Here is a 25,894-nt window from a genome sequence, read left to right on the forward strand (position 1 = left end):
AGTGTTTTTCAGAGTGAAAATGTATATTGTCTATTAAATGACTGTAGCTTGTAAGTTGGGCAGCTTGTGCATAACATTGAATTTTGTGGACCAAAAATTGTGGGGCGGATGTGCAAAAACACCCACAAATTGAATTGCGTTCAAAATAGGGGAAACACTATTTGTGAGACGGTAATGTGTTTACATTTAAGTGCTATGTATTTTTTACAACACAATGTAAAGAACTGAAAACACAAAATGATGAACACTAATGAAGTAGATGTTACCGTTTTTTGGTCTCTTTTTGTTCGATTTAGTGTTTACATGGTGTTTTCTATCAAAACAATATTTTTTAGGCTTGACGTACTTTTTACATGAAAGTTGACTGCTTTAATTTGGGAAGTCAAAGTACAGTACTATTTATTTGGGCACAATGTACATTACATAAATACTAGTTTTACAATTCTGATGAAACGGCTAATAAAAAAAATGTTACCACTGAACTTGCTTTTACTTAAGTTGTTCTCATGAATGAATTGAGCTTTGCAGAAAAACCTGAATGAAGGCCTATTGAGACTGAAACAGTTATAAGATGCATTCCATCATGATCACCAGTTTAGTTTCATGTACTTTAATAGGAAAGTTGTGAGAGCAGTGTTGGGGTCAATTCGATTTAAATTCAGGATGTACTCCTACAATTTCAATACCGAATTTTATGAGAACAATTTGGAATTTCAGTTTACTTCCTAAACTGACTGGATTTATTTGGAATTGACCCTAAGCCTGTTCGCAAGTCATACACTACAGAAATACACAGAATCTAAGTCTACTGAAACAAAACGGGAGACAAAAAAGCAGAAATATTGAAGTGCTGGGTGTCGTGTTTATTTCAGGAAGGGGAATTAAAAAACAAGAAAGGTTTTGCAGAAGTGGATACAGCATTATGTCCAGCATGACATACACTATATAAGATGGATACCAACCCACGTATCAGAGAACCTTACTCCTGTAAAGGAATACAGATAGACTGATTCCTACAACCCACCACTTACTGGAACAGTCTACGACCGCTTACCAGAACCACACCCCTCCCCTAACACACGCAAATCTGTCCGTTGCTGGTCTAAACCATACAGAAGCCGTGGTAGCTACAGTATTTAAAAGTTTAGTTAAAACAACAACAAAAAGTACAGTAGTGTAAACTAGCAGCAAGTTGGCTTTCTGGACAGATACTACAAAAAGTGGTCGCGTTCGGTGTATTCTAAACCTGTTCGGTGGCACCTATGATTTCAAGCAGAATGTGTGCTTTCAGCAGAGCAGAGGATTAATGAGACTAAGTCCCGTAAATCCAACGCTGATATATGTTATGACAATAAGATAACATACTAGCCTTCCGCCACCTGTCGTTTTAGTTTCTGTATGATGGTTTATGTGATAGGAATGCACTATCGTCAATTAGCGAGTGATATAATTTTCAACTTTTGCAGCCAGTTTAGTTTAAGGTATACAGAGTGCATGCATGTTTTCACTTCACGTTATGAGTCAATAAAATTTGTTAAGGAATGTAGAGAGACTATAGGCTTATCAAACAAAAACCTCAGTCTTAAAGTGTAAACCACTGTACGTGAAATGGCAACAAAACATGATTGGTCAAAATGTACCACTACTTCCCAACATTTGCTAAATAAAACATTACAGTAAGAAACAGATCACAGTCAAGTGACAAAGTTCATTTTCTTAGAATGATTGAAAGTAATAAAGCAACTAAAATTGCAAATGTTTTACCCCACGAAGACTAGCTGTTAAAACCTGTTTGGGATAGGGGGCAGTATTGACACGGCTGGATAAAAAACGTACCCGATTTAATCTGGTTACTACTCCTGCCCAGAAACTAGAATATGCATATAATTCGTAGATTTGGATAGAAAACACTCTAAAGTTTCTAAAACTGTTTGAATGGTGTCTGTGAGTATAACAGAACTCAAATGGCAGGCCAAAACCTGAGAATATTCCATACAGGAAGTGCCCTATCTGACAATTTGTTGTCCTTCTGTAGCATCTCTATCGAAAATACAGCATCTGTGCTGTAACGTGACATTTTCTAAGGCTTCCATTGGCTCTCAGAAGGCGCCAGAAAGTGTAATGGGGTGTCTGCTGTCTCTGGGCGAAGAACAGCAGGAGAATTTGTTAGTGGTCAGCCTGGGAACAGTGAGACTGAGAGGCGCGGTCACGAGAATTCTCAATTTTTTTCTTTCAGCCTTTGAATGAATACAACGTCGCCCGGTTGGAATATTATCGCTATTTTACAAGAAAAATTGCATAAAAATGTATTTTAAACAGCGTTTGACATGCTTCGAAGTACGGTAATGGAATATTTGGAATTTTTTTGTCACGAAATGCGCTCGCGCGTCACCCTTCGGATAGTGACCTGAACGCACAAACAAAACGGAACTATTTGAATATAACTATGGATTATTTGGAACCAAAACAACATTTGTTGTTGAAGTAGAAGTCCTGGGAGTGCATTCTGACGAAGAACAGCAAAGGTAATCAAATTTTTCTAATAGTAATTCTGAGTTTAGTGAGCACCAAACTTGGTGGGTGTCAAATTAGCTAGCCTGTGACGGCCGAGCTATCTACTCAGAATATTGCAAAATGTGCTTTCGCCGAAAAGCTATTTTAAAATCTGACACCGCGATTGCATAAAGGAGTTCTGTATCTATAATTCTTTAAAAAATTGTTATGTTTTTTGTGAATGTTTATCATGAGTAATTTAGTAAATTCACCAGAAGTTTGCGGTGGGTATGCTAATGTAAAAAGCTGGTTTTTGATATAAATATGAACTTGATTGAACAAAACATGCATGTATTGTATAACAATGTCCTAGGAGTGTCATCTGATGAAGATCATCAAAGGTTAGTGCTGCATTTAGCTGTGGTTTTGGTTTTTGTGACATATATGCTTGCTTTGAAAATGGCTGTGTGATTATTTTTGGCAGGTACTCTCCTGACATAATCTAATGTTTTGCTTTCGCTGTAAAGCCTTTTTGAAATCGGACAATGTGGTTAGATTAACGAGAGTCTTGTCTTTAAAATGGTGTAAAATAGTCATATGTTTGAGAAATTGAAGTTATAGCATTTTTGAGGTATTTGTATTTCGCGCCACGCTCTACCATTGGATATTGGTGAGGCGTTCCGCTAGCGGAACGTCTGTCCCTAAAAGGTTAAGAGTAAAGCAACAGCTCATGAGCATTCTAATAAACTAAATATTCACTAAAAAGAACCAAACAGTTTCGTGCTGAAAGTGAAATATACACTCATGATAGACCGTACCAATAAATAAAACTTATTATAGTCACAACATTCGGAGCGCAAACGTCTCTCCCTCTCACCATCTGAGCTCAAGTGGATTGGGTAAAGGTGTCTTAACTACAGCCACAGTTACATATTCTGATGATACAAAGGAAAGCCTAGGGGGGAAGAAAACGCTTGACACTGCATCTTTTGACGCATCAAAGAGTGATATCCGGAGGAAGACGCCACATTCGCCCTACATACAGCACCATGTACAGTATATGTACACCAGAGTAAGCCAGAAGATATTTTTGATGGCATACCGACTGACTTTGCGTTAACTTTCAAAATACAGCTTGTGATACACTGAACCAAGTCGTTTTTTCTTCTTTTAAAACAGAGAAGCAGATGTCTACACATAAGCAAAATTGAACAGAAGTACAAAAAGACAAAACCACCTAGTGGCAGCTATTTCCACCATAAGGTGTGAAGAGAGGCTGTGGGAAGAATTTTTTTTGGGGGGGGAGCAGGCAAAGGCTTCCCCTATCTGTCCCTGCAAAGCTTTCCCATAACACTATGGGGTGAGCGACAGTGAAGTCCTGTCGGAGAGGATGAGGGAGGGTGAGGCTCCTCTGTTATGAAGAGACGGTGACTGGATTCAGGAAGCCATTCCAGTTGTAGAACTTGGAGAAGGCCTCCTCCAGAACCGAAGCGAGTCGTGGCTGGTCACCCTGGACGAGAAAAAAGAATTCAGGAGCCCATTTGAAAGGCAAGCAATTAGCAAATCGTCAGAATGCCTCATGTACTGCTATCCACTACATAGCACATCCCAACTAGTCATTGTGCATGTGAACTGGTCAAACTTATGGTAGCTTTGCCCTCTTCAGCCTGCTGGTGCTGGAGTGTTTTGAGCCTGGGGCTGCAGGTGTGCTATGAGGTCACAGGGGTCGTGACCCCTTGTCTTACCTCGCTGATGAATCCCAGCTGAACAAGCTCCACAGCCAGCTCCTGCACATTCTCATCTGTACACAAAACACACAGGTCAGTCAAAAAGCATACAGAAAGTAGAACATCCCTGTGACCTGGCTGGTCTAGTGGTAATGCCACAGCCTCCGGCACACACATCTAGTGTCGGCATAAGTTTGAATCCAGCTTACTTTCTACACAACCTCCATCTTTCCCCACTGTCATTCTCCTTCTACCCATTCAATAAAATAAAAAAATACAACAGCCCTCTCTACATTTATATAAACACAGCATGCAAAATATAGCTCTGTATACCACCAAATCAACTTTAGTGTGTGGATACTTACTTGCTAATAAATCACAACTTAAGTGCCTATTCAACTTGTCCTCAAGTTTCAGCAATAGTGTAAGCTGGAAAAAGAAACGAAAGAGAAAAATACGAATTTTTAAAACAGGTTTGGGATGTTTGTCAGAAAATAGCGCTCTTAACCAAACAAAGACAGGCCTCATGTCTTACCCCTGGTCGGATTCACAAAGCATCTCAAGAGGAGGGCTGATCTAGAATCAGTTTAGCCTTATAATGAATAAGATTACCCTTCTACTCTGAGACGCTTTGTGAATAAGGGCCATTGAGAGCAGTGTCACGTTTTCCAAACAATCAGTATAAAACAATCAGATTTTATGGTGGGCTATAAGGTCCTTGCCCAGACAGCAACACATTTAACATGAGACTTACGTGATGTTTGGCCCCCTCATCAACAGACTCAATGTTGCACTGCATCTGTAGGACCTGAGCAGAAATGAGAGATTTATTGTCCAAAGCTAGCAAACTCAAAACAGTAGACAACATACACGGAGTACACAAAACATTTCCATGCTCTTTCCATGGCATAGACTGACCAGGTGAATCCAGGGGTCACTATCCCTTTACGCCTTGAGACAACTGAGACATGGATTGTGTAATGTGTGCCATTCAGAGGTTGAATGGGCAAGGAAATATTTAAGGGCCTTTTAACACAGTATAGTAGCAGCAGTTTGTGTCAAGGACTGCAACGCCGATGGGTTTTTCACACTCAACAATTTCCTGTGTGTATCAAAAATGGTCCACCACCCAAAGGACACCCAGCATTAGGAGTCAACATGGGCCAGCATCCCTGTGGAACGCTTTCGACACCTTGTAGAGACCATGCCCCGACGACGAATTGAGGCTGTTTTGAGGACCAAAAAGGTGGTGGTGGGGGTGCAACTCAATATTAGAACCATGTTCTTAATGTTTGGTATACTCGGTATTTGGACACAAATATTTATTTAGCCCTTTATCACCTCACCCATTGATCCATTTATTTAAAATGTACCAAGTTGTATTTACTGTACCTCTTACAATAAAAAATAGAATATTGTAAATCTCTCTCATTAAATACCCATGTAATGACTATGGATTTCAGCCTGTATTGACTGCTATGTGGGTACCAATAATACTTTAACTCATCTAGGGCTTGACATTAATCCTTGTCCGCTTGTCCAGCGCATGTAAAAATAAATAAATAAAATAAACACACTATTTAGGACAAATAGAATATAGATAAAACCATTTCAAACAATTACTCCGATCAAAGTTGTATCAAAGCATCAGTGACTCCTACATGCGATGTGTTGTGCACAATCGTTGCACAGCGCATCGGAGTACAAATGTGTATTGTATTGACAGGCACTGCTTTGGTCAGTGAAAGAAATGTTATTATGTAGTCTATATAATTGTTTAAAAAACAGATTAATTCCCAAAGCTGTTATTGAGCTATGTAAGCTACCTTATTCATAACACACACACACACACACACACACACACACACACACACACACACACACACACACACACACTACTTTGAGCATAATATCAACTGTCGGGTGGCAAGAGGTTGCAACTCATACAGCTGAATTGTGTGGAAAGAACAGTGCCTTCGTAAAGTATTCAGACTCTTTGACATTTTGTTACGTTACAGACTTATTCTAAAATGTATTAAATAGTTTCCCCCTTCAATCTACACACAATACCCCATAATGATGAAGCAAAAACAGGTTTAGAAATGTTTGCTAATTTATAAAAACTGTAATATCACATTTACATACAGTACCAGTCAAAAGTTGACACCCACTCATTCCAGGGTTCTTCTTCATGTTACTATTTTCTACATTGTAGAATAATAGTGAAGACATAAAACCATTAAATAACATATGGAATCATGTAGTAACCAAAAGTGTTAAACAAATCAAAATATATTTTATATTTCAGATTATTCAAAGTAGCCACCCTTTGTCTTGATGACAGCTTTGCACTCCTGGAATTCTCTTGAGAGAATGGAATGCATTTCAATTAATAAATCCTCTTGGGGCTAGGGGGCAGTATTTTCACGGCCGGATGAAAAACGTACCCAATTTAAACAGGTTACTACTCTGGCCCAGAAAATAGAATATACATATTATTTGGATAGAAAACACTCTGTGAGGTGTCTGTGAGTATAACAGAACTCATATGGCAGGCAAACACCTAAGAAAAATTGAATCAGGAAGTGGGAGAAATTAGAAATGTAGTTTTTCTTTTGAATCCCTTGAAAAACTACAGTGACATAAGAGGTGCAACGTAAATCCTAACTCTTCCATTGGCTGTCAACAATCTTTAGGAACTGGTTTCATCCGTCACATGTTACCGGGCAGAAAATTGTGGCTCAGTCAATCAGTGCCCAGTCTGAGGACAGGTGTCTCGTGACGCACACGCACGTGACTTCGTTGTTTTTTTATTTTTCTTCTGGGATGAATACCTATTGCCCGGTTGTAAAATTATCGCAATTTTACGTTAAAAAATACCCTAAAGGATTGATTGTAAACATCGTTTGACGTGTTTCTACAAACGGTAATGGAATTTTTGAACATTTCGTCTATGGATTTGCATCCACGCCACATGGCATTGTAAAGTGTTCTGGATGGGTCAACAAAGCGGACGTATTTGGACATAAATGATGGACTTTGCAGAACAAATGAACATTTCTTGTGGAAGTGGGTGCCCTTCCGAGTGCATTCCGCCGAAGATCAGCAAAGGTAAGAAAATATTTCTACCATATTTTTAGAGATTTGTCGACGCCGTGGTTGTAGGCTAACTGTATAGCTTAGCATTGAAGGCTAAGTTCTGTACTCAGAATATTGAACAATGTGCTTTTTCCGTAAAGTTATTTTGAAATCTGACAAAGTGGTTGCATAAAGGAGTAGATTATTTCTAATTCTTTAAATAATTGTTATAAATTTTGTCAACGTTTATGAGTTCTTCTGTAAATGAATGTGCCTATTCACCAGTAGTTATGGAGAGAAAACATTTTCTGAAAGTCACGCGCCAATGTAAAAATTGGGTTTTTGGATATAAATATGAACTTGATCGAACAAAAAATGCATGTATTGTCTAACATGATGTCCTAGGAGTGTCATCTGATGAAGATTGTCAAAGGTTAGTGCTTAATTTTAGCTGTATATCTGGTTTTGTGACGGCTATCCGTGCTTGGAAAATTGCTTTTTTTTTGCTAATGTCCTATCCTAAAATAATCTAATGTTTTCTTTCACCGTAAAGCCTTTTTGAAATCGGACAATGTGATTGGATTAACGAGTAGAGTATCTTTAAAATGCCGTAAAATACTTGAATTTTAATTTTGAGATTATTATTTTTTTTATTTTGCGCCGTGCTATCTCACTGTTGTTGTCCAACCAATCCCGTTAACGGGATTTTATCTCAAAGGGGTCTTCAATTAACAGGTATGCCTTGTTAAAAGTTAATTTGTGGAATTTCTTTTCTTCTTAATGCATTTGAGCCAATCAGTTGTGTTGTGACAAGGTAGGGATGGTATACAGAAGATGGCCCTATTTGGTAAAATACCAAGTCATATGGCAAGAACAGCTCAAATAAGCAAAGAAAAACGACAGTCCATCATTACTTTAAGACATGAAGGTCAGTTAATCTGCATAATTTCAAGAACTTTGAAACTTTCTTCAAGTGCAGTCGCAAAAACAATCAAGTGCTATGATGAAACTGGCTCTCATGAGGACCGCCACAGGAAAGGAAGACCGAGTTACCTCTGCTGCAGAGGATGCGTTCATTAGAGTTAACTGCACCTAGATTGTAGCCTAAATAAATGCTTCACAGAGTTCAAGTAACAGACGTCAACGGTTCAGAGGAGACTGTGAATTTCTGCAAAGAAACCACTACTAAAGGACACCAATAATAATAAGAGACTTGCTTGGGCCAAGAAACACGAGCAATGGACATTAGACTGGTGGAACTCTGTCCTTTGGTCTGATGAGTCCAAATTTGCGATATTTGGTTCCAACCGCTGTGACTTTGTGAGACTTGTCATTCATTCCAGTGCATAAACAGTAGACCTATATTCACTAAAAAAAGTAAAAAATTACACTATTTATAAATACACACAACCACATGATTTTATTAGTGCCAGTGGGAGTTTTTAGAATATTAAACAAGCTCATATTTAGAGTCTGATCTAGCTAATGATTAGCCCATTGGGGTAAACAATAGAGATGCGCAACCCCATGCTTCAGCCATGTAGCCACTATGCTGCATCAGGCGATAATACTGATTGCTAAAATAGCACACCTGCCTGATAATATGGACCATGTATCAATGTTATTGGGCTAATTTATGGAGGAGTATATAACATTTTAAACTTTCATATGTTAATTAGGCTACACATCATTGAGAGGGGGGACGGTTTTCCAAATAAAATCTGGTTATGGTTGGCTATAACATAAAAATTGTACTTGCCCAGAGTACAAATGAAATGTGAAATCACCCACGATTGAAATTCTGCGTGCATAATTTGCTGTCCTGTAATCTGGCCCGAATGAGAAAATGACTGGCCCCGGCCAAGTAGTTTTGACATGGTACTATCCTGGTGCGCCACTGGAAAATGTACCTGAATGCTCTGCTGTCAATAGGTCTCACCTGAAACCTGAATATTTTAGCCATACAAGGATCAAAGATGAACAGGTCTTAGGTAGCTACCTTGCTTTGAAGTATACTACCTTAGCTATTTGATCCTTGAGACATTGAATGAGGGATATATTTTGTAAAGACAGAGTATTTGGCTGGTCATTGTAATCTTGCAATATTTTACATCCTCCAGGGGAGCTATTGGGTGTGCAGTAGCTCACCAGATGGAGTGTTGACCACATGCGTTTTATATAGTAGGTAGCCTACCAGTGCAACCATTTTACTTTGTGGGGGGGGGGGGGGTTAAGTGCCTTGCTCAAGGGCACAACGGCAGGAGACTGTACATGGGATCAAAGATCAGTAGTGGTTCCTTGTATCGTACAACATAATTTTCAGTCACCTTTTAGGCCTATGGTGTTGCAGACCATTTTTTTGGGGGGGGGACAAGTGACTTGAGCTTTCGGACATGTATAAAAAATTATAATAATGAAATAGTCCTATAAGTGGCTAATTTTTTTTAATGTCAAGTCCTGTCCTCAATTCCTCCATCTATTCCCTCTTTTTCCTTGTCCAGTGTGCCTTAAAATCCATCCCTTTACGCCTACCACCCATCTCCTGCCCTCCTCCTTTAGGTCTTACCTTCCTGATCTCCAGCTCCACAGGCTCAGGGGTGGGGGTTTTGACTGAGGGGGGTACAATGGGGGACTTCACTGCTTCCTGCTCGGGCTGCTTGGGGCCAGGCACCCCAAATGCTGTCAGAGGGTAGATCCCATTCCTGACACATCAGAGAGGGGGGCTGAGTTAGACTTCTCTCTCTCACACACACACACACACACACACACACCTCTACAGATACACCCACACAAATGAGCACTGACTGCTTACGTGAGCACCAGGGTTTCCTTTAGGAAAATGTGACACCGGACATTTGACCGGCAGCATTTTAAATTTACAGGACTTAAGACTTATGCACCGGTTGCGTAACCTGATTAGGGCGTCCACACACAGTTTTCAGAAAGACAGAAAGCACATTTAGTTTGTCATTCATCTTAATTGAACATGCAACTCGGATGCAATGGTGTGCATCATTCTTACCAAATTCCAATGAGCAATTTGAATAGAATACATAGGCGCCACCTCCATAAGGTTAGGGAAAACATTCCCTAAATTATATTAAATAGCCTAATTCACTTAGTACTGTCTAGACAGAAATACAATTATAATAAAACAGAAAGCATGATTTGGCCACAGAGGATCATTAGCTTCTAAAAATTATAAAGCTGTGGATTGTTTTAAAAATAGCATAGCCTATAGTCAGAATGGGCCGCAATTTTGGCAGAGCACATGGCAAATTCCAAATAGATGATTGTTGAGTTGCTACTGCTAGTAAAAAGCAGAGACCCAGCTATGGATAAGGCAATATTTAAAAATACAAATTGCACAAAAACAGTTTGGGAAAGCAAATGGCTATTTCTGTAAAGAGAAGACAATGAAAAGACTCCAATCTCTCTTTTAGTTATCCAAATTCTCAATTTAAGAGCGAAAAGTAGCCTCTCTTATTGGCACCAGCGGAGAACGTTGGCCTTATCCCCGGTGAGTGTGCATATTCACTGTCTTTATCACTGGGTCAGTGCCATTTTTGTTTGTTTTTGGACAATAATTTCCTCCTCCAGGTTAGATGGACGTCATATTGTATTTACGTCTCCCTTTTTCGTAGGCCTAATATATGGATCAGACGTTTTCATTTTTATTGATCTGTATGTCAGTGTCGGCAGAATAAGCAAACTACCCTGTAATTTTTGGCGTATTAAAAAGATAGTATCTATAGTATTCAATTAAATTTAAACATACATGTTGATCAATTATTGCGTCAACGTTACCAAGGGCTAAAACAGAGGTCAGCTCTATTTGTGACACAGATCGCGCTGCAAGTCCTACCTCTCCCATCTCCTCATTGGTTTATAGAAGCAGGTACCCACGTGTCATCTCCTCATTGGTTATACCTATGTGGGTGATTGAAATACGAACTGTGTTGTTGGTCATCGTGGTAACACTATGAAAGTTTAGATGACAATCACCATATAAATTCTAAGAAGAAAAAAATTTGATGACTAGAAACGATTCGGTTGACCGTTTTGTGTGTGGATTAATTGTCAGAGTAGAGGACCTTGTGCATTTCAGGTAAAATAACTAAACGTTTATATCCCAGGACAAATTAGCTATCAACTACAAGCTAGCTAGCTAAATTTCCATAAATGTTTAATGCTTTTCGACCTGTCCCAAAATGAATATAATTGGTTCAGAGTTTGTTTTTATATTTCAACCTGTGTGTCATTATCGCGTTTGGTGTGGGGGGACAAAATCAATTTGTGCATGATGGCGCACGCACAACGAGTTTGAGTACGGTGTAAGCAACTACGTGCTGCACTGAACAGTATTTTTTGCAAACAGTGATTGAGTTATATTATTAGCCCAAATTATGACTATCCAATCTAATCATCATATTAGAAACAGAAGACTCTCTTACGTAAGTCTGCAAATGCGAGGATGCATGGAATGCTTTATTATAAAGGTGCATTTTTAGGGTGAAGATTAGCTTCCCCAAACTGGAAAAACCCACTCGGTGCCTATGTTAGAATTACTGCCCACATTTACTTTCTCAGCCAAGAATAACAAACAGAAAAATCACTAGCCTATGTAAATCTGCAATGAACAAAAATAAACAAAAACATGTAAAGTGTTTGTCCCATGTTTCATGAACAGAAATAATATCCCAGAAATGTTCCATACGCGCAAAAAGCTAATTTATAAAATGTTGATAAACTATTATTTCTTCATATAAGCGCAGCAATGCACACAAGGCAGTAGGCTACGTGCAAATATTTGTTCCATAAGGCAAATAGCGGGAAAACACCATTGTGAGCAGTTTCATGTGAGAGAAATTTTGAAAGAGGGAAAATCTAAAGACTAGCATGGGTTGCTAATATGACTATTGTGCCTTTGACTACTGGACAATGAAAGTTGATTTGAAAACCAATAGAACATGAGAGAAAAAGGCTACTGGTTTCAATAGCATATGGAAGTCTTTCTAAAATAATTGCCTGCACGTTTGGTTGGATATTGGCTATACTACTTTGAAGCAAGTAAGACATGCCTCAATATGTAGTCAAATGTTAAGGTTTCAAACAATTATTTATATTTAGAGAAAGAGATATATATATATATTTGTATTTATTTTCAAAATGCATATTGCCTCCAATTCATTGCAGTGGTATGTGACACGCTGAAGCCTGCCTAGTATGCATTTAAATGGTGAATGGGAAGCACGCTTCAATTATCAGTTAATAAAAATAATAACTCTTTAAAATCGTGGCCATTGTTAGTTTTTTTAAATACACGATTGCCTTTAGAATTGTTGTGCAATGAGTGGGCTTATTAAAGCATGTTTCACTCCAGCATCAACAAACAGATGTTAAAGCTGTATGAGCAGCGTTCGTGCTACATCCACTGGTATTTCAATCAATTAATAGGCTAAAATGCATTATTCCACAATGGGATTTTTCTTCTACTGGACAATTGGCCGGCGCCAATTTTATAGCTGTTTAAAACTTGTTGGGGCTAGGGGGCAGTATTGACAATTTCGGAAAAAATATGTGCCCATATTAAACTGCCTCCTACTCAAACTCAGAAGCTAGGATATGCATATTATTAGTAGATTTGGATAGAAAACACTCTGAAGTTTCTAAAACCGTTTGAATGGTGTCTGTGAGTATAACAGAACTCATATGGCAAGCAAAAACCTGAGAGAAATCCTACCAGGAAGTGGAAATCTGGATGCATACACAGTGACGTAGTAATAATTGTGCACTTCCTACGGCTTCCACTAGATGTCGACAGTCTTTACAAAGTTGTTTGAAGCTTCTATGATGAACAGAGCCTGAATGACAAGGAGGGGAAGTTGTTGAGGCAGGAGGAGACATCACTTCTTGGGGCGCGTTCACGAGAGAGGATCCTCCCATTCCAAAACCTTTATCAAGACACAGGAACCGTCCGGTTGAAATATTATTGAATCCTCACGTTCTGAAGGCCCTAAATATTGATGTTTTACAACGTTTGACATGTTTGAACGAACGTAAATACAACTGTTTTTTACTTTTCGTCGCGACATCGTCCGCGCGCTTCCTACACTTGGAGTAGCTTACTGGACGCACGAACAACAAGGAGTTATCTGGACATAAATTATGGACTTTATCTAACAAAACAACATTTGTTGTGGACCTGGGATCCCTGGAAGTGCCTTCTGATGAAGATGATCAAAAGGTAAGGGAATATTTCTAATGCAATGTATGATTTTAGATGTCCCCAAGATGGCGGCTATTTGTATAGCCTAGTGTATTTTTCTGAGCTCAGTACTCAGATTATTGCAAAGAGTGCTTTCCTCGTGAAGCTTTTTTGAAATCTTTCATTGCATTTGCATAAAGGAGATGTTCATCTATAATTCTTTGAATGACAGTTTAATTTTGTATCAATGTTTATGACAAGTATTTTTGTAAAATGTGGCGCTGATTCACCGGCAGTATTTGAGGGAAAATATTTTCTGAACGTCACACGCCGATGTAAAATGCTGTTTTTATATATAAATATGAACTTTATCGAACAAAAAATGCATGTATTGTGTAACATGATGTCCTAGGAGTGTCATCTGATGAAGATCGTCAAAGGTTAGTGCTGCATTTAGCTGTGTTTTGGGTATTTGTGATGCATGCTAGTTGCTAGGAAAATGGCTGTGTGGTTGTTTTTGTCGATGGACTCTAACATAATCTAATGTTTTGCTTTCGCTGTAAAGCCTTTTTGAAATCAGACAACGTGGTTCGATTCAGGAGAAGTGTATCTATAAAATGGTGTAAAATAGTCAAATGTTTGAGAAATTGAAGTTATAGCATTTATGAGGTATTTGTATTTCGCGTCACGCGATTCCACTGGCTGTTGACTAGGTGGGACGCAAACGTCCCACCTCGCCCAGGGAGGTTAAATTTAAAAAAGCTGGCTGTCAAACTCATTCCACGGAGGGCCTAGTGTCTGCTGGTTTATAGTTTTTCCTTCCAATTAAGACCGGGCTTTCCAAACTCGGTCCTCAGGACCCCAAGGGGCGCACGTTTTGGTTTTTGCCCTTGTAATATACAGCTGATTCAAATAATTAACTAATCACCAAGCTTTGATAATTTGAATCAGCTGTGTAGTGTTAGGGGGAAAAACGTAAACGTGCACCCGTTGGGGTACCGAGGACTGAATATGGGAAACGTTGAATTAAGACCTAGACAACCAGTTGATGGGAGTTCCTTACTAATCAGTGACTTTACTTAATCAATCAAGTCCAAGGGAGGAGCAAAAACCTGCAGACACTCGGCTCTCCGTGGAATGAGATTGACACGTGGGCTAACGGAAACGCTGGTGGGCACTCTTACACACATCCAGATACACATTCCCTTACCTCACATCTTCCAGGAACTTGTCCAGCTCAAGAGCAGGGAACTGGGAAAGCCTGTGGACATCAACAGATTGTTCACACAATGTCAAAACACTTCAACATCAAGTGTCTAAACAAAAGACTAAACAGCAGTTGGGGAGCATGAGTTGCTTCCATTCTCAGTTATGTGCTAGTGTGCTAACATCAGTTATGTGCTAACATCAGAGGATTTTAACAGGATAATTTCAACCCTTTTTTGATTCCAAGAGATCAAATAGAGAGGTAGATCTATGACTCACTTCATCTGAACGCCATCCTTGAACTCCACAATCACCGGGTTTGGGTCCATGTTCTTCGTCATCTCTTCGAGAGCATTTTCTGGAATCATGTCTACATGACAGACGGGGAGAATCTCAATTCCATACCCCTCGCATCCTCTCTCCTTCTCAAAACCCATTGGAGGAGAAGGTTAGAGGGGAGGGATTTTGAGAAGGAGACGAGAAGACACGAGGAGTATGTAATTGAGACCTTCCCAGGGATAGCCCAATGAGAGCACACACACACACATTCGTTTTTTTGTGTCAGTGTCAATTTGTGTGGGTCTTGTTACTCACGCTGGTGGCTTACGATGCTGTGCGCTGACAGCAACTTCAGTAAGGGCACGTCGAACAGGGCCTGGTGGAACAGCAGCTCTTTGGCCGTGGGGCGCTTACTGGGGTCCTGCTCTAAACACTTCTGGTTGAACTCCTGCCACAGGCAAACATCACCGGTATTAAAAGAGACTGTTAACATCTATTAAAGACATGCTCCGGGAACTTTGGCAACTACTAAGTATTTTTTAAAACCTCCCACTTTGGGCTGGATGTAACAATGTGTAGTTCATACGTTCATAATCTTACCTCAATTAGCCATGAAATCCCTAGTTTGAAAGTTTTTCTGGAAGATGTGCTGCGCCATTTTCCCCCACGTGGGCTAAGCCCCCTAGCAATACGACCTCTAGCCAATGAACTTCAGCCTCATCATTTGAGTGACAGCTAGCAAGACGTACACACACAGCGCGAGAGAGAGAGTAATGACATGGTGCACGTGACATAGTACGCTATTTTTGGGGCCCACTTTTGGCTTGTGAGCACTACTTTCAGAACTTCTGGCTAAAAAGTTTTGCTAGCACAGACCGGAATATGTTCTGGGGTTCTTCCGATGGCATTGAGTACACCACATCAGTCACTGACTTCATCGATAAGTGCATCGATGACGTCGTCCCCACAGTAACCGTACGTACATACCCCAACCAGAAGCCATGGATTACAAGCAACATCCGCAAAGAGCTTAAGGGTAGAGCTTCCACTTTCAAGGAGCGGGGCTCTAACCCGGAAGCTTATAAGAAATCCTGCTATGCCCTACGACGAACCATCAAACAGGCAAAGCATCAATACTGGACTAAGACTGAATCGTATTACACCGGCTCCGACGCGCATCGGATGAAGCAGGGCTTGCAAACTATTACAGACTACAAAGGGAAACACAGTCACGAGCTGCCTAGTGACACAAACCAACCAGACTAGCTAAATTACGTCTATGCGCGTTTCGAAGTAAGTAACACTGAAACATGTATGAGAGAACCAGCTGTTCCGGATGACTGCGTGATCAGGTATTCCACAGCCGATATGAGAAAGACCTTTAAATCAACAGGTCAACATTCACAAGGCCGCTGGGTCAAACGAATTACGTAGGACGCGTACTCCGAACATGCGCTGACCAACTGGCAAGTGTCTTCACTGACATTTTCAACCTGTCCGTGACTGAGTGTGTAATACAAACATGTTTCAAGCAGACCATCAAAATCCCTGAGCCCAAAAACACTAAGGTACATTTCCTAAATGACTACCGATCCGTAGCACTCATGTCTGTAGCCATGAAGTGCTTTGAAAGGCTGGCCATGGCTCACATCAACACCATTATCCCAGAAACCCTAGACCCACTCCAATTTGCAACAGATGATGCAATCTCTATTGCACTCCACTGCCCTTTCCCACCTGGACAAAAGGAACACCTATGTGAGAATGCTATTCACTGACTACAGCTCAGCATTCAACACCATAGTGCCCTCAAAGCTCATCACTAAGCTAAGGACCCTGGGACTAAACACCTCCCTCTGCAACTGGATCCTGGACTTCCTGACAGGCCGCCCCCAGGTGGTAAGGGTAGGGAACAACACATCCGCCACACTGATCCTCAACACAGGGGCCCCTCAGGGGTGCGTGCTCAGTCCCCTCCTGTACTCCCTGTTCACTCATGACTGCATGGCCAGGCACGACTCCAACACCATCATCAAGTTTGCTAATGACAACAGTGGTAGGCCTGATCACTAACAACGATGAGACAGCCTCTAGGGAGGTCAGAGACCTGGTTGTGTGGTGCCAGGACAACCTCTCCCTCAACGTGATCAAGAGAAAGGAGATGATTGTGGACTACAGGAAAAGGAGGACCGAGCACGCCCCCATTCTCATCGACAGGGCTTTAGTGGAACAGGTTGAGAGCTTCAAGTTCCTTGGTGTCCACATCACCAACAAACTAGAATGGTCCAAACACACTAAGACAGTTGTGAAGAGGGCATGACAAAGCCTATCCCCACTCAGGAGACTGAAAAGTTTTGGCATGGGTCCTCAGATCCTCAAAAGGTTTTACAGCTGCACCATCAACAGCATCCTGACTGGTTGCATCACTGCCTGGTATGGCAACTGCTCGGCCTCCGACCGCAAGGCACTACAGAAGGTAGTGTGTACGGCCAAGTACATCACTGGGGCCAAGCTTCCTGCCATCCAGGACCTCTGTAACAGGCGGTGTCAGAGGAAGGCCCTAAAAATTGTCAAAGACTCCAGCCACCCTTGTCATAGACTGTTCTCTCTGCTACCGCACGGCAAGCAGTACCGGAGCGCCACATCGAGGTCCAAAAGGTTTCTTAACAGCTTCTACCCCCAAGCCATAAGACTCCTGAACAGCTAATGAAAGGGCCACCCAGACCCAGTCTTCTACACTGCTGCTATTCTCTGGTTATAATCAGTGCATAGTCACTTTAACTCTACCTACATGTACATATTATCTCCATTACCTCAACTAACCGGTTCTCCCGCACATTGACTCTGTACCGGTACCCCATGTAGCCTCACTTGTTATTTTACTGCTGCTGTTTAATTATTTGTTACTTTTTATTTGCGATTACCTATTTTTTACTTAACACTTTTTTTTCTTTCTTAACTTCTTAATGCATTGTTGGTTAAGGGCTTGTAAGTAAGCATTTCACTACCTGTTATATTCGGTGTATGTGACAAATACAATTTAATGCCACAAGCAAAAACACATACAGCTGTTAAGAGAAGTAGTTTACACAAAACAAATGAATTGGTGTTTTGTTCTGAACAGTAGTCGAGTCAAACTATGGACTATGGACTATAGTTTTCTTAAAGGGATAGTTCTCTCCTAAGTCCAAGTTTGTCAAAATGTTTTCAGAGTTAAAATTTTCAAGTAACATTCGAGGGAGTTGGATTTGAGTGAACTATCCCTTTAAGATACTATATAGTCCAGGGTTACTATATAGTCCAGGGTTACTCCTGAGTGGCGCTGCGGTCTAAGGCACAGCATCACAGTGCATCACTACAGACCCTTGTTCGATTCCAGGCTGTATCACAACCGGCCGTGATTGGGAGTCACATAGGGCGGCGCACAACTGACCCAGCGTCATCTGGGTTAGGGTTTGGCCGGGGTAGGCCGTCATTGTAAATAAGAATTTGTTCTTAACTGACTTACCTAGTTAAATAAAAATAAAACTCAACTCTTACCCCACGAGGTCCAGAGCCTGCTGGTTCTCTGTTCTACCTGAATTAATTGCACACACCTGATGTCCCAGATCTAAATCGGTCCCTGATTAGCGGGGAACAATGAAAACATGCAGTGGAACTGGTTTCGAGGTCCAGAGTTGAGTTAGAGGGATATAGACTATAGTTATGTTCAGGCTGGACTGGGATTGGTTTATGCCCTTCAGGACAACCCCGGACAATTCTGTATTTCCATGCAACTCATCTCTTTGTTGCAGTGTGTATAATGTAGTGTCTAAGGAATCACCAAGACAAACAAAACAGTTGGATGTGTACTGCTAGGCCAGGACCCTGATTCACCCTCTGCAGCGGGTCCTCCAAGGACTGAATGGCACTGTTGATGGCTTCTTGGGATACATACGATGACTCACTGTTACTCTGTATCTCCAGGACAGCCATCTGAGGATGTGTGGGGAATAGAAGATCAGAAACAGGACCAGAAAAAACAGTGTTGGGCTCTAAACTTCATCAAGTTGCCATGGAGCAAGACCACAGTCATCCACTTCCACTACAGAACATGATCATTTAGTCAACCTCAAACGGTCCTCACTCACCTCTAAGATGCACATTCCAAAGGAATAAATATCCCCGGCAGTGGTGACATCCGCAATAGCTGTGAGAAGAAAAATACCCATGTCAATCAATGTTAGTGACATTTCTACAGACAAAAAAACAACTCCATTACATGGTTTCTCAAAAGGTCAAAAAGGTTACCTACCTCCATACTCGGGAGCAAAGAAGTGCAGGCTCTTCTGCTCCTCCCGACAGGTTTTGACGTGGTTGTTGATAGTGTCTGGGGCCACTGTAATAGACATAGGGTTTGCAAAGGGAGGGTATATTACTGGAAACGTTTCTAGTGGCTTTTTTTGGGGTACTTCAGATTATCACAGGTGTCTCATTATCCCTGGCTCTCTGTGGCATTATCAAGTGTAAAATATATAAAATAATCAAATAAGAGGATTTAAATATATGAAATAGAATGACAAAGCTGTAAAACATGACCCTAAATATAAATCAATTTAGGGGTTCTGCATGAAAAATAATTTATATTGTTTTTACACATTTATTTATTTTACTATGTAGGGCTGTGATCGTCATGGACTTTTGGATGACATTAATTGGCCAGCCAAATGACCACGGTCTCTGTAATAACCGTTCAAATAGACAAAACATTTTCCTCTCCTCTGCTTCTGACTACATGTGCTGCCAAAGATTATATTTCGGTGTGCTGCTGCATCTTTCTTGTGCCTTTATGAGTGTTCGTTCGCTACAACAGTTTGCTTGTTTAAGCAAGGAGCAACATTTTCATCACGTTGTTAAGAGTACACGTTACCGCAGAAACGGACTCAACCACACAAATGCCTGGCCGTCCCGTCTTAGTTTTTTTTTACAGTTATGACGGTTATTTTGTTTTCATGATGTCTCCATCCATAACCGTCAGTTCCACGGTTATACGTAAATGTGCCAGCCCTATTACTATGTCAATATGTCTTTGTTGTAAATGCTTTGGCACAAAACTGGTAGCAGTTGTTAAAAAAAAAGCAAATAGTTGGAAGAGTTGCAGAGCCATTGTTGATTAGATGCTTTTTTCATTAATTAGGCTATTTTGTCTTGATCCATATGGTCTATCCACTAGAAACTCATGGACACCAATATAAAAATATATACTATACCAAAACTTTTTTTTAAAGTTCAAGTATAAATTACCAAAATTGCAATAGACTGCTATAAATTACCTGTTAATTACTCAAATTATAGTAATTTACTGGTAGCTTTGCAAGCATAAATAGACAAGTGACAAATTAGCCCAAAGGGAATGGGGAACTTTCAGCGTGGGACAGGCCTGGGGTCTATTCAGTAGGGCCCATCGTCACAAAACGTTTTGTAACAGATAATCACAAATCTGTGTTCAGCCAATACTTCCCCCGGTTTCTAAATGTTTCTTCCCTACAGACCATGGTCTTGGTTTTGAAGATACAATAAAGTCCCTTTTCTGAGAAGGTTGACATTTAGTGTGATTGATGGATCGGAGGCCCACCTGAGCCAATCTTGATGAGGCCATTGTGCTGGATGAAGATTGTGTCACAGGTCAGGTTGCCATGGATGATGGGAGGGTCACAGGAGTGCAGGTAATTGGGTAGAGGAGAGAAAGGTTACAGGACACTTCAAGAGAAGTGTGTGTGAGTTTTTAGAGCACAGAACTGACTCCAGGGGCCTCAGTCTGGAAAGAGAAATCCAATAAAAGTAACCTGCTGGATATGTGCATGTGACTGACCTGAGAGCAGACAGTATCTGTGTACACCAGCGCTTCCAGGCCTGACAAAAGTGAAGGACAACAGACAGCACAGAGATTAATAAAGTTTCGGACTACAATGTCTGACTTTGAAACCTACTTGAAATGTGATTATCGTATGCATGCTGTTCTGTGTTAATTCTCTAAATCAGCATTTCCCAAATCCGGTCTTGGGGCCCCTCCTGGGTTTGTTTTTTTTGCCCTAGCACTACACAGCTGATTCCAATATCCAACTCATCATCAAGCTTGGATTTATTTGACTCAGCTGTGCAGTTCTAGGGAAAACAGAAGGTGCACCTAGGGAGGCCCCAGGACCGTGTTTGGGGAAACCCTGCTCTAAATGACCAGATTAGGCTGCAATTAATCCCCTCCTCCCTCTTCAGCCAACAGAAAAGGGGTATTTTTTAACTGAACCATGGGAAACCAAGGCAGTACATACAGATGGCAGACATTCTGCTTATAGCTTCACTTGGGTGGGTCTAGTTTCAGCCTGTCCTGGTTGTATTGTAAATTTCATTTTTTTAATCAGTTCTTGAAAAGGGGCTATCTGCAGTTCAAATAAAGCGTACATCCTGCCACTGTTTCGGTAAACAGCTGAGGGATGGGGCTGTTGTAAAAACAAGCTTATATTTGGGGTTCTGATGGGGTATGACAGTTGAACTAAGATCATTAGGCATTTATACGTTATATTCTTAAAGAATCAATGGGTATTTATCATTAATTTTAGTCTAAAAATGTATGTAGCACCGCTGATTGCTCCTTTAATATCAATACTAAAACAGACTAGCAATCCATCCCGTACTTTTTCGTTCATCATCTTGTGGTTTTTTTTGGTCTTTTTCAGAAACTGCTTCAGGTTTCCCGAAGACATGTATTCTGTGATGAAAATGACCTGCGAAGGTAAAAAATACAAAAATAATTCATTTCCTGAATAATACATTCAGTTTATTTCTTATTATTAATATGTAGTTATGTTACTGCATTGAGAAGATCTCTTACTCTGGCCCTATTTTCCTTCACGTCAGCCCAGTACTTGAAACTTGACAATGTTCAAGTGCTCCAACTGGATCAAGTTGTCAAACACCGCTTTGACTTTCTCCTGATGGACAGACATGAGTGAGAATGCAAATACGGTATTTCTATTTTATTTTTACAATCAATCATACCTCAACCATCAACTAATAACGTGTGTAAATGAGTTCAACCATTGTACATTTGGACATTCTCCCTCTTGTAATCGAGAGGTATTACCAGATGCAGTTTAACAATTAACCCCAATTAAGCTCATTATTTCAAACTAAAGCCCTTAGCCTAGGTTAATGTAATCTGCTTCAGTGTTTCTTTTCAATGGGTTTTAGTTACGTTTTTGGCTAACCAGGTATAGATTTACTTGATTGTGGCCATATTTGTGATCACCTGGTGCTCAGGAGATGTTTAATAACTAGGGCCTAGGTGTCTGACAACTGATGAAAATCCTGACTTTCTAAGGAATGCCAAGAATGTTCTTTCACATATTATGTTGGAAAGCACTACAACACAAAGCTCCAACTACAGACCTGCCAACCTTGACCAATTTTTTATGAGTACCACTTCAGCGCGGCAGTACCCCGTCCCCGCAGACCCCATGACAGCACACGTGCGACACCCACACTGCTCAAATCACAGGCAATAGTAAAAAAAGAAAAAATGTATGCCTAATAATGTTGACAGAAGACTGTCTCAGCAGGAACGATAGCCTAGACACTAATGAGTGCTTGGTAATTGACTATGACTAAGTGGGTGATAATGCAACGTCGGGCACTTTGGCCGTGCAAACTTTCAGTAATTAAAACGTATTCAAACACCATTTTACCAGTATTGTACTTGTCTTTGATTTGTCTAGAAACTATATCTGATAATGGCTGCGATCGTACTATTCAGGAATTTATATATTTTTGTCATTTTTCCCCAGACAGCCATAGACAAATGTCATTACCATCATGTCATTAAACATCCATTTTAGTTGAAAATGAAATATCATACAATTGATTTATAACGGATTTCTTATACATTTGTACATGAACTTGTATTGAATATTAAAGTTATCTTTAAGGTTTTCCCAATATTAATAATTCAACACGATGCCTGAATGTATAAACTTGCCTTGGTGACAGTTGAAAACATTTATTTATCATGAAAAATAAGATATTTCCACCCAACCTTTTTGTGAGATTACAGCAGTTACAGCAGTAGCCGATGGGCAGAGCTCAAGGAAGTAGGCCAATGTTTTTGAGAGATGGGCCCAGATAGCAGAGGGGTCATGCCGCATAGAAGAGCTCAGTGAGCAAAGTGAAACTGTATCATTTGTGGTATATCCAACACATGTGTGGAGGGTCACCTGCTTGTGAGAATCACCAATGTGAACTGCATGGATTTCACTGGTATATTTACACAGGTAGTTCCCTGCAAAGTCAATATGCACAATGACCTCTTTCCCCAGAATCTCTTAATTCTCTCAGTTTGGAGTATTGGTGTCGAATGTTGAACACGTGTTTCCTCAACTTCTCTTTCAATCCTTTGGAGAAGTCCTCCAATAGAATCTGCAGTGTGCCACATACCTTTTCTTTTACTATCAAATGTACAGTGAACTTCTCCATGTTTCCCTCTGTTTTTCTTCTCTCTCTCTTCAGCTTTGTTTTTCCACTCAAACCACCATGTCTGCCCACCAGCATCAAAGTCAGATGTTTTAAGCTCTTTTGCTTGGCAATGGGAGCACTCTCTATACATGCACTCTTTCTTCAAGTTCTCACAGCACAAAGACTCAAAAACAATGTTGCTGCAGCTGATCACTTTGTGATACTGTAGTTTGTCCGCCATGAACTGGAGGTTGGCGTGGGTTTTGCAGAGACATGTGTCCCTATCCTGGACTGTTGGCTTAAAACCTGTTGGGGATAGGGGGCAGTATTTGCACAGCCGGATAAAAACGTACCCGATTTAATCTGGTTACTACTCCTGCCCAGTAACTAGAATATGCATATAATTGTTTGATTTGGATAGAAAACACCCTAAAGTTTCTAAAACTGTTTGAATGGTGTCTGTGAGTATAACAGAACTCATTTGGCAGGCCAAAACCTGAGAAGATTCCAAACAGGAAGCGCTCTCTCTGACCATTTCATGGCCTTCTTGACCATCTCTAACAAAAACAGGGAATCTCTGGCATGACGTGACATTTTCTAACGCTCCCATAGGCTCTCAGAAGGCGCCAGAAAGCTGAATCGTGGCTTTGCAGCCCATGGCTGAAAAACATTAGCGCATTTTGATAGTGGTCGATCAGAGGACAATCGGACGGGGCGCGCGTGCCCGAGTCGACTCCATGTTTACTTTCTCTCTCTTTGAACGAAAACCACCACTCCCGGTCGGAATATTATCGCTTTTTTACGAGAAAAATGGCATAAAAATTGATTTTAAACAGCGGTTGACATGCTTCGAAGTACGTTGGAATATTTCAATTTTTTTTGTCACGAAACGCGTCGGGCGCGTGACCCTTATTTACCCTTCGGATAGTGTCTTGAACGCACGAACAAAACGCCGCTATTTGGATATAACTATGGATTATTTGGGACCAGTAATACTGTAATACAGTCACCGTAACAGCCCTAGTCAGAAGCACGGTATTATAAATGGATTATCTCGTTCCATGGCACCGTGTACATACGTAGGCTTAATTGTGTTTACGCATAACATTCACATACGTTAAATGTATCATTGCCTAGGTGCGAGGCAAATTCTCCCATAAATCTGCTGTTGATATGTTGATATGGCATTATAGGATGATTTAATAGTTTGGCAGAACGGGTCTCTGGTAATCAGGAGCACAATATTGTTTTATGAATCTAAATACAAGATTCACAGGCACATCTCTCATTCAACGGGAACTATTAGTCATGGCTGGATAGGCTGCATTTCTGCACTCAAAATCCATGCCATTATCAACAGCGTTACCGTTAAGACCTTTTTGTGAGTCTTAACATTTACATCTACATTTTAGTCATTTTGCAGACGCTCTTATCCAGAGCAACTTACAGTAGTGAATACATGCATTTTGTACTGGCCCCCCGTGGGAATTGAACCCACAACCCTGGCGTTGCACACACCATGCTGGCGTTGCGAACACCATGCTCTACCAACTGAGCCACAGGGAGTCCCAAACATCCCATTAGCTCTGCATGAGTCACTTCTGCGCATGTGTTTAAGGACAAGCCTCAAATATTGCCACCCTTCTCAACTTAGCGCAAGCGAGCTGATGATAGGAAGGTAAACTGCCAAACCTGGTGTTAGGGCTGGAAAATGCCAGTGTGTCAGTTTTTACATAGCAAACTATCATAATGGCCTGCAATTATACATCAAATAATGCCCTACCATTGTGAGCTGTCAAACTGTGATGACCGATCATTATGACATCACAAAGACCATAATTTCCATTGTGAGCTGTTAAACTGTGACGATCGATCATTATGTAATCCCAAACAGCATCCTTTCCATTGTGAGCTGTCAATGTGTCCATTGTGAGGGGTCAAGGTGTCTAACTAATGAAATCTAAGGTTCTGTTGCAGCTCAGCCCTGGCTGAGAACACAACCCACCTCCTGCAGTTTGAAGTTCTTCCGCTCTGAGAACATGACCTCATTCCACACCACCTCCACGCCCTCCTCGGTGTCCATGGCCAAGTAGGCGTTGTCAATTCCAGGGACATTACGCTGGTTCACCTAAAACGAGAAAGAAAGCGTTGAATTAAACAAATAATCTCCATCGAATTCAAAATACTTAGATATGTAAAACAACAAGTAAAATATTTTTGGGGCAGTAAGCAATTTTCCTGTCTCCAGCTCGTGTTCATTGCATACCTCCTCTCTCCGTTTCTGCCAGCGTCCGCATGTGCTCTCCTCCAGAATCTCAGACTCATCTTCACTCTCCTCTTCCTCATCCTCTGTTGGCGTTGTGGCAGGGGGGTGTGTCACAGTTGATACTGGAGGGGACACAATCTGCTCAGTGGAGGC

At 40.8% G+C, this 25,894-nt stretch overlaps 1 protein-coding gene and 1 non-coding gene across 2 annotated transcripts; both read right to left on the reverse strand.

The window, feature by feature from the left end:
- Positions 1 to 840: 840 nt before the first annotated feature.
- Positions 841 to 21,961, reverse strand: LOC106607571 (nuclear receptor-binding protein). The gene is made up of 14 exons (XM_082976725.1): positions 21,860 to 21,961; positions 21,663 to 21,752; positions 20,606 to 20,883; positions 19,286 to 19,369; positions 19,122 to 19,180; positions 18,868 to 18,966; positions 15,307 to 15,439; positions 14,992 to 15,082; positions 14,717 to 14,767; positions 9,865 to 10,000; positions 4,975 to 5,028; positions 4,586 to 4,649; positions 4,239 to 4,294; positions 841 to 4,003 (listed from the first exon to the last, which is right to left on the reverse strand). The coding sequence occupies exons 5-14, from the start codon at positions 19,134 to 19,136 to the stop codon at positions 3,908 to 3,910; spliced, it is 795 nt and encodes a 264-aa protein (XP_082832851.1). The 5' UTR covers positions 19,137 to 19,180; positions 19,286 to 19,369; positions 20,606 to 20,883; positions 21,663 to 21,752; positions 21,860 to 21,961; the 3' UTR covers positions 841 to 3,907.
- A 2,986-nt stretch (positions 21,962 to 24,947) lies between these two features.
- On the reverse strand, positions 24,948 to 25,043 carry trnaa-cgc (transfer RNA alanine (anticodon CGC)). Its single transcript has 2 exons — positions 25,005 to 25,043; positions 24,948 to 24,984 (listed from the first exon to the last, which is right to left on the reverse strand). It is a non-coding gene; the product is annotated as a tRNA-Ala (tRNA).
- Between the last annotated feature and the right edge of the window lie 851 nt (positions 25,044 to 25,894).

Source organism: Salmo salar, chromosome 06 (assembly GCF_965601325.2).
Source record: "Salmo salar chromosome 06, fSalSal1, whole genome shotgun sequence".
Taxonomy (NCBI): Eukaryota; Metazoa; Chordata; class Actinopteri; order Salmoniformes; family Salmonidae; genus Salmo; species Salmo salar.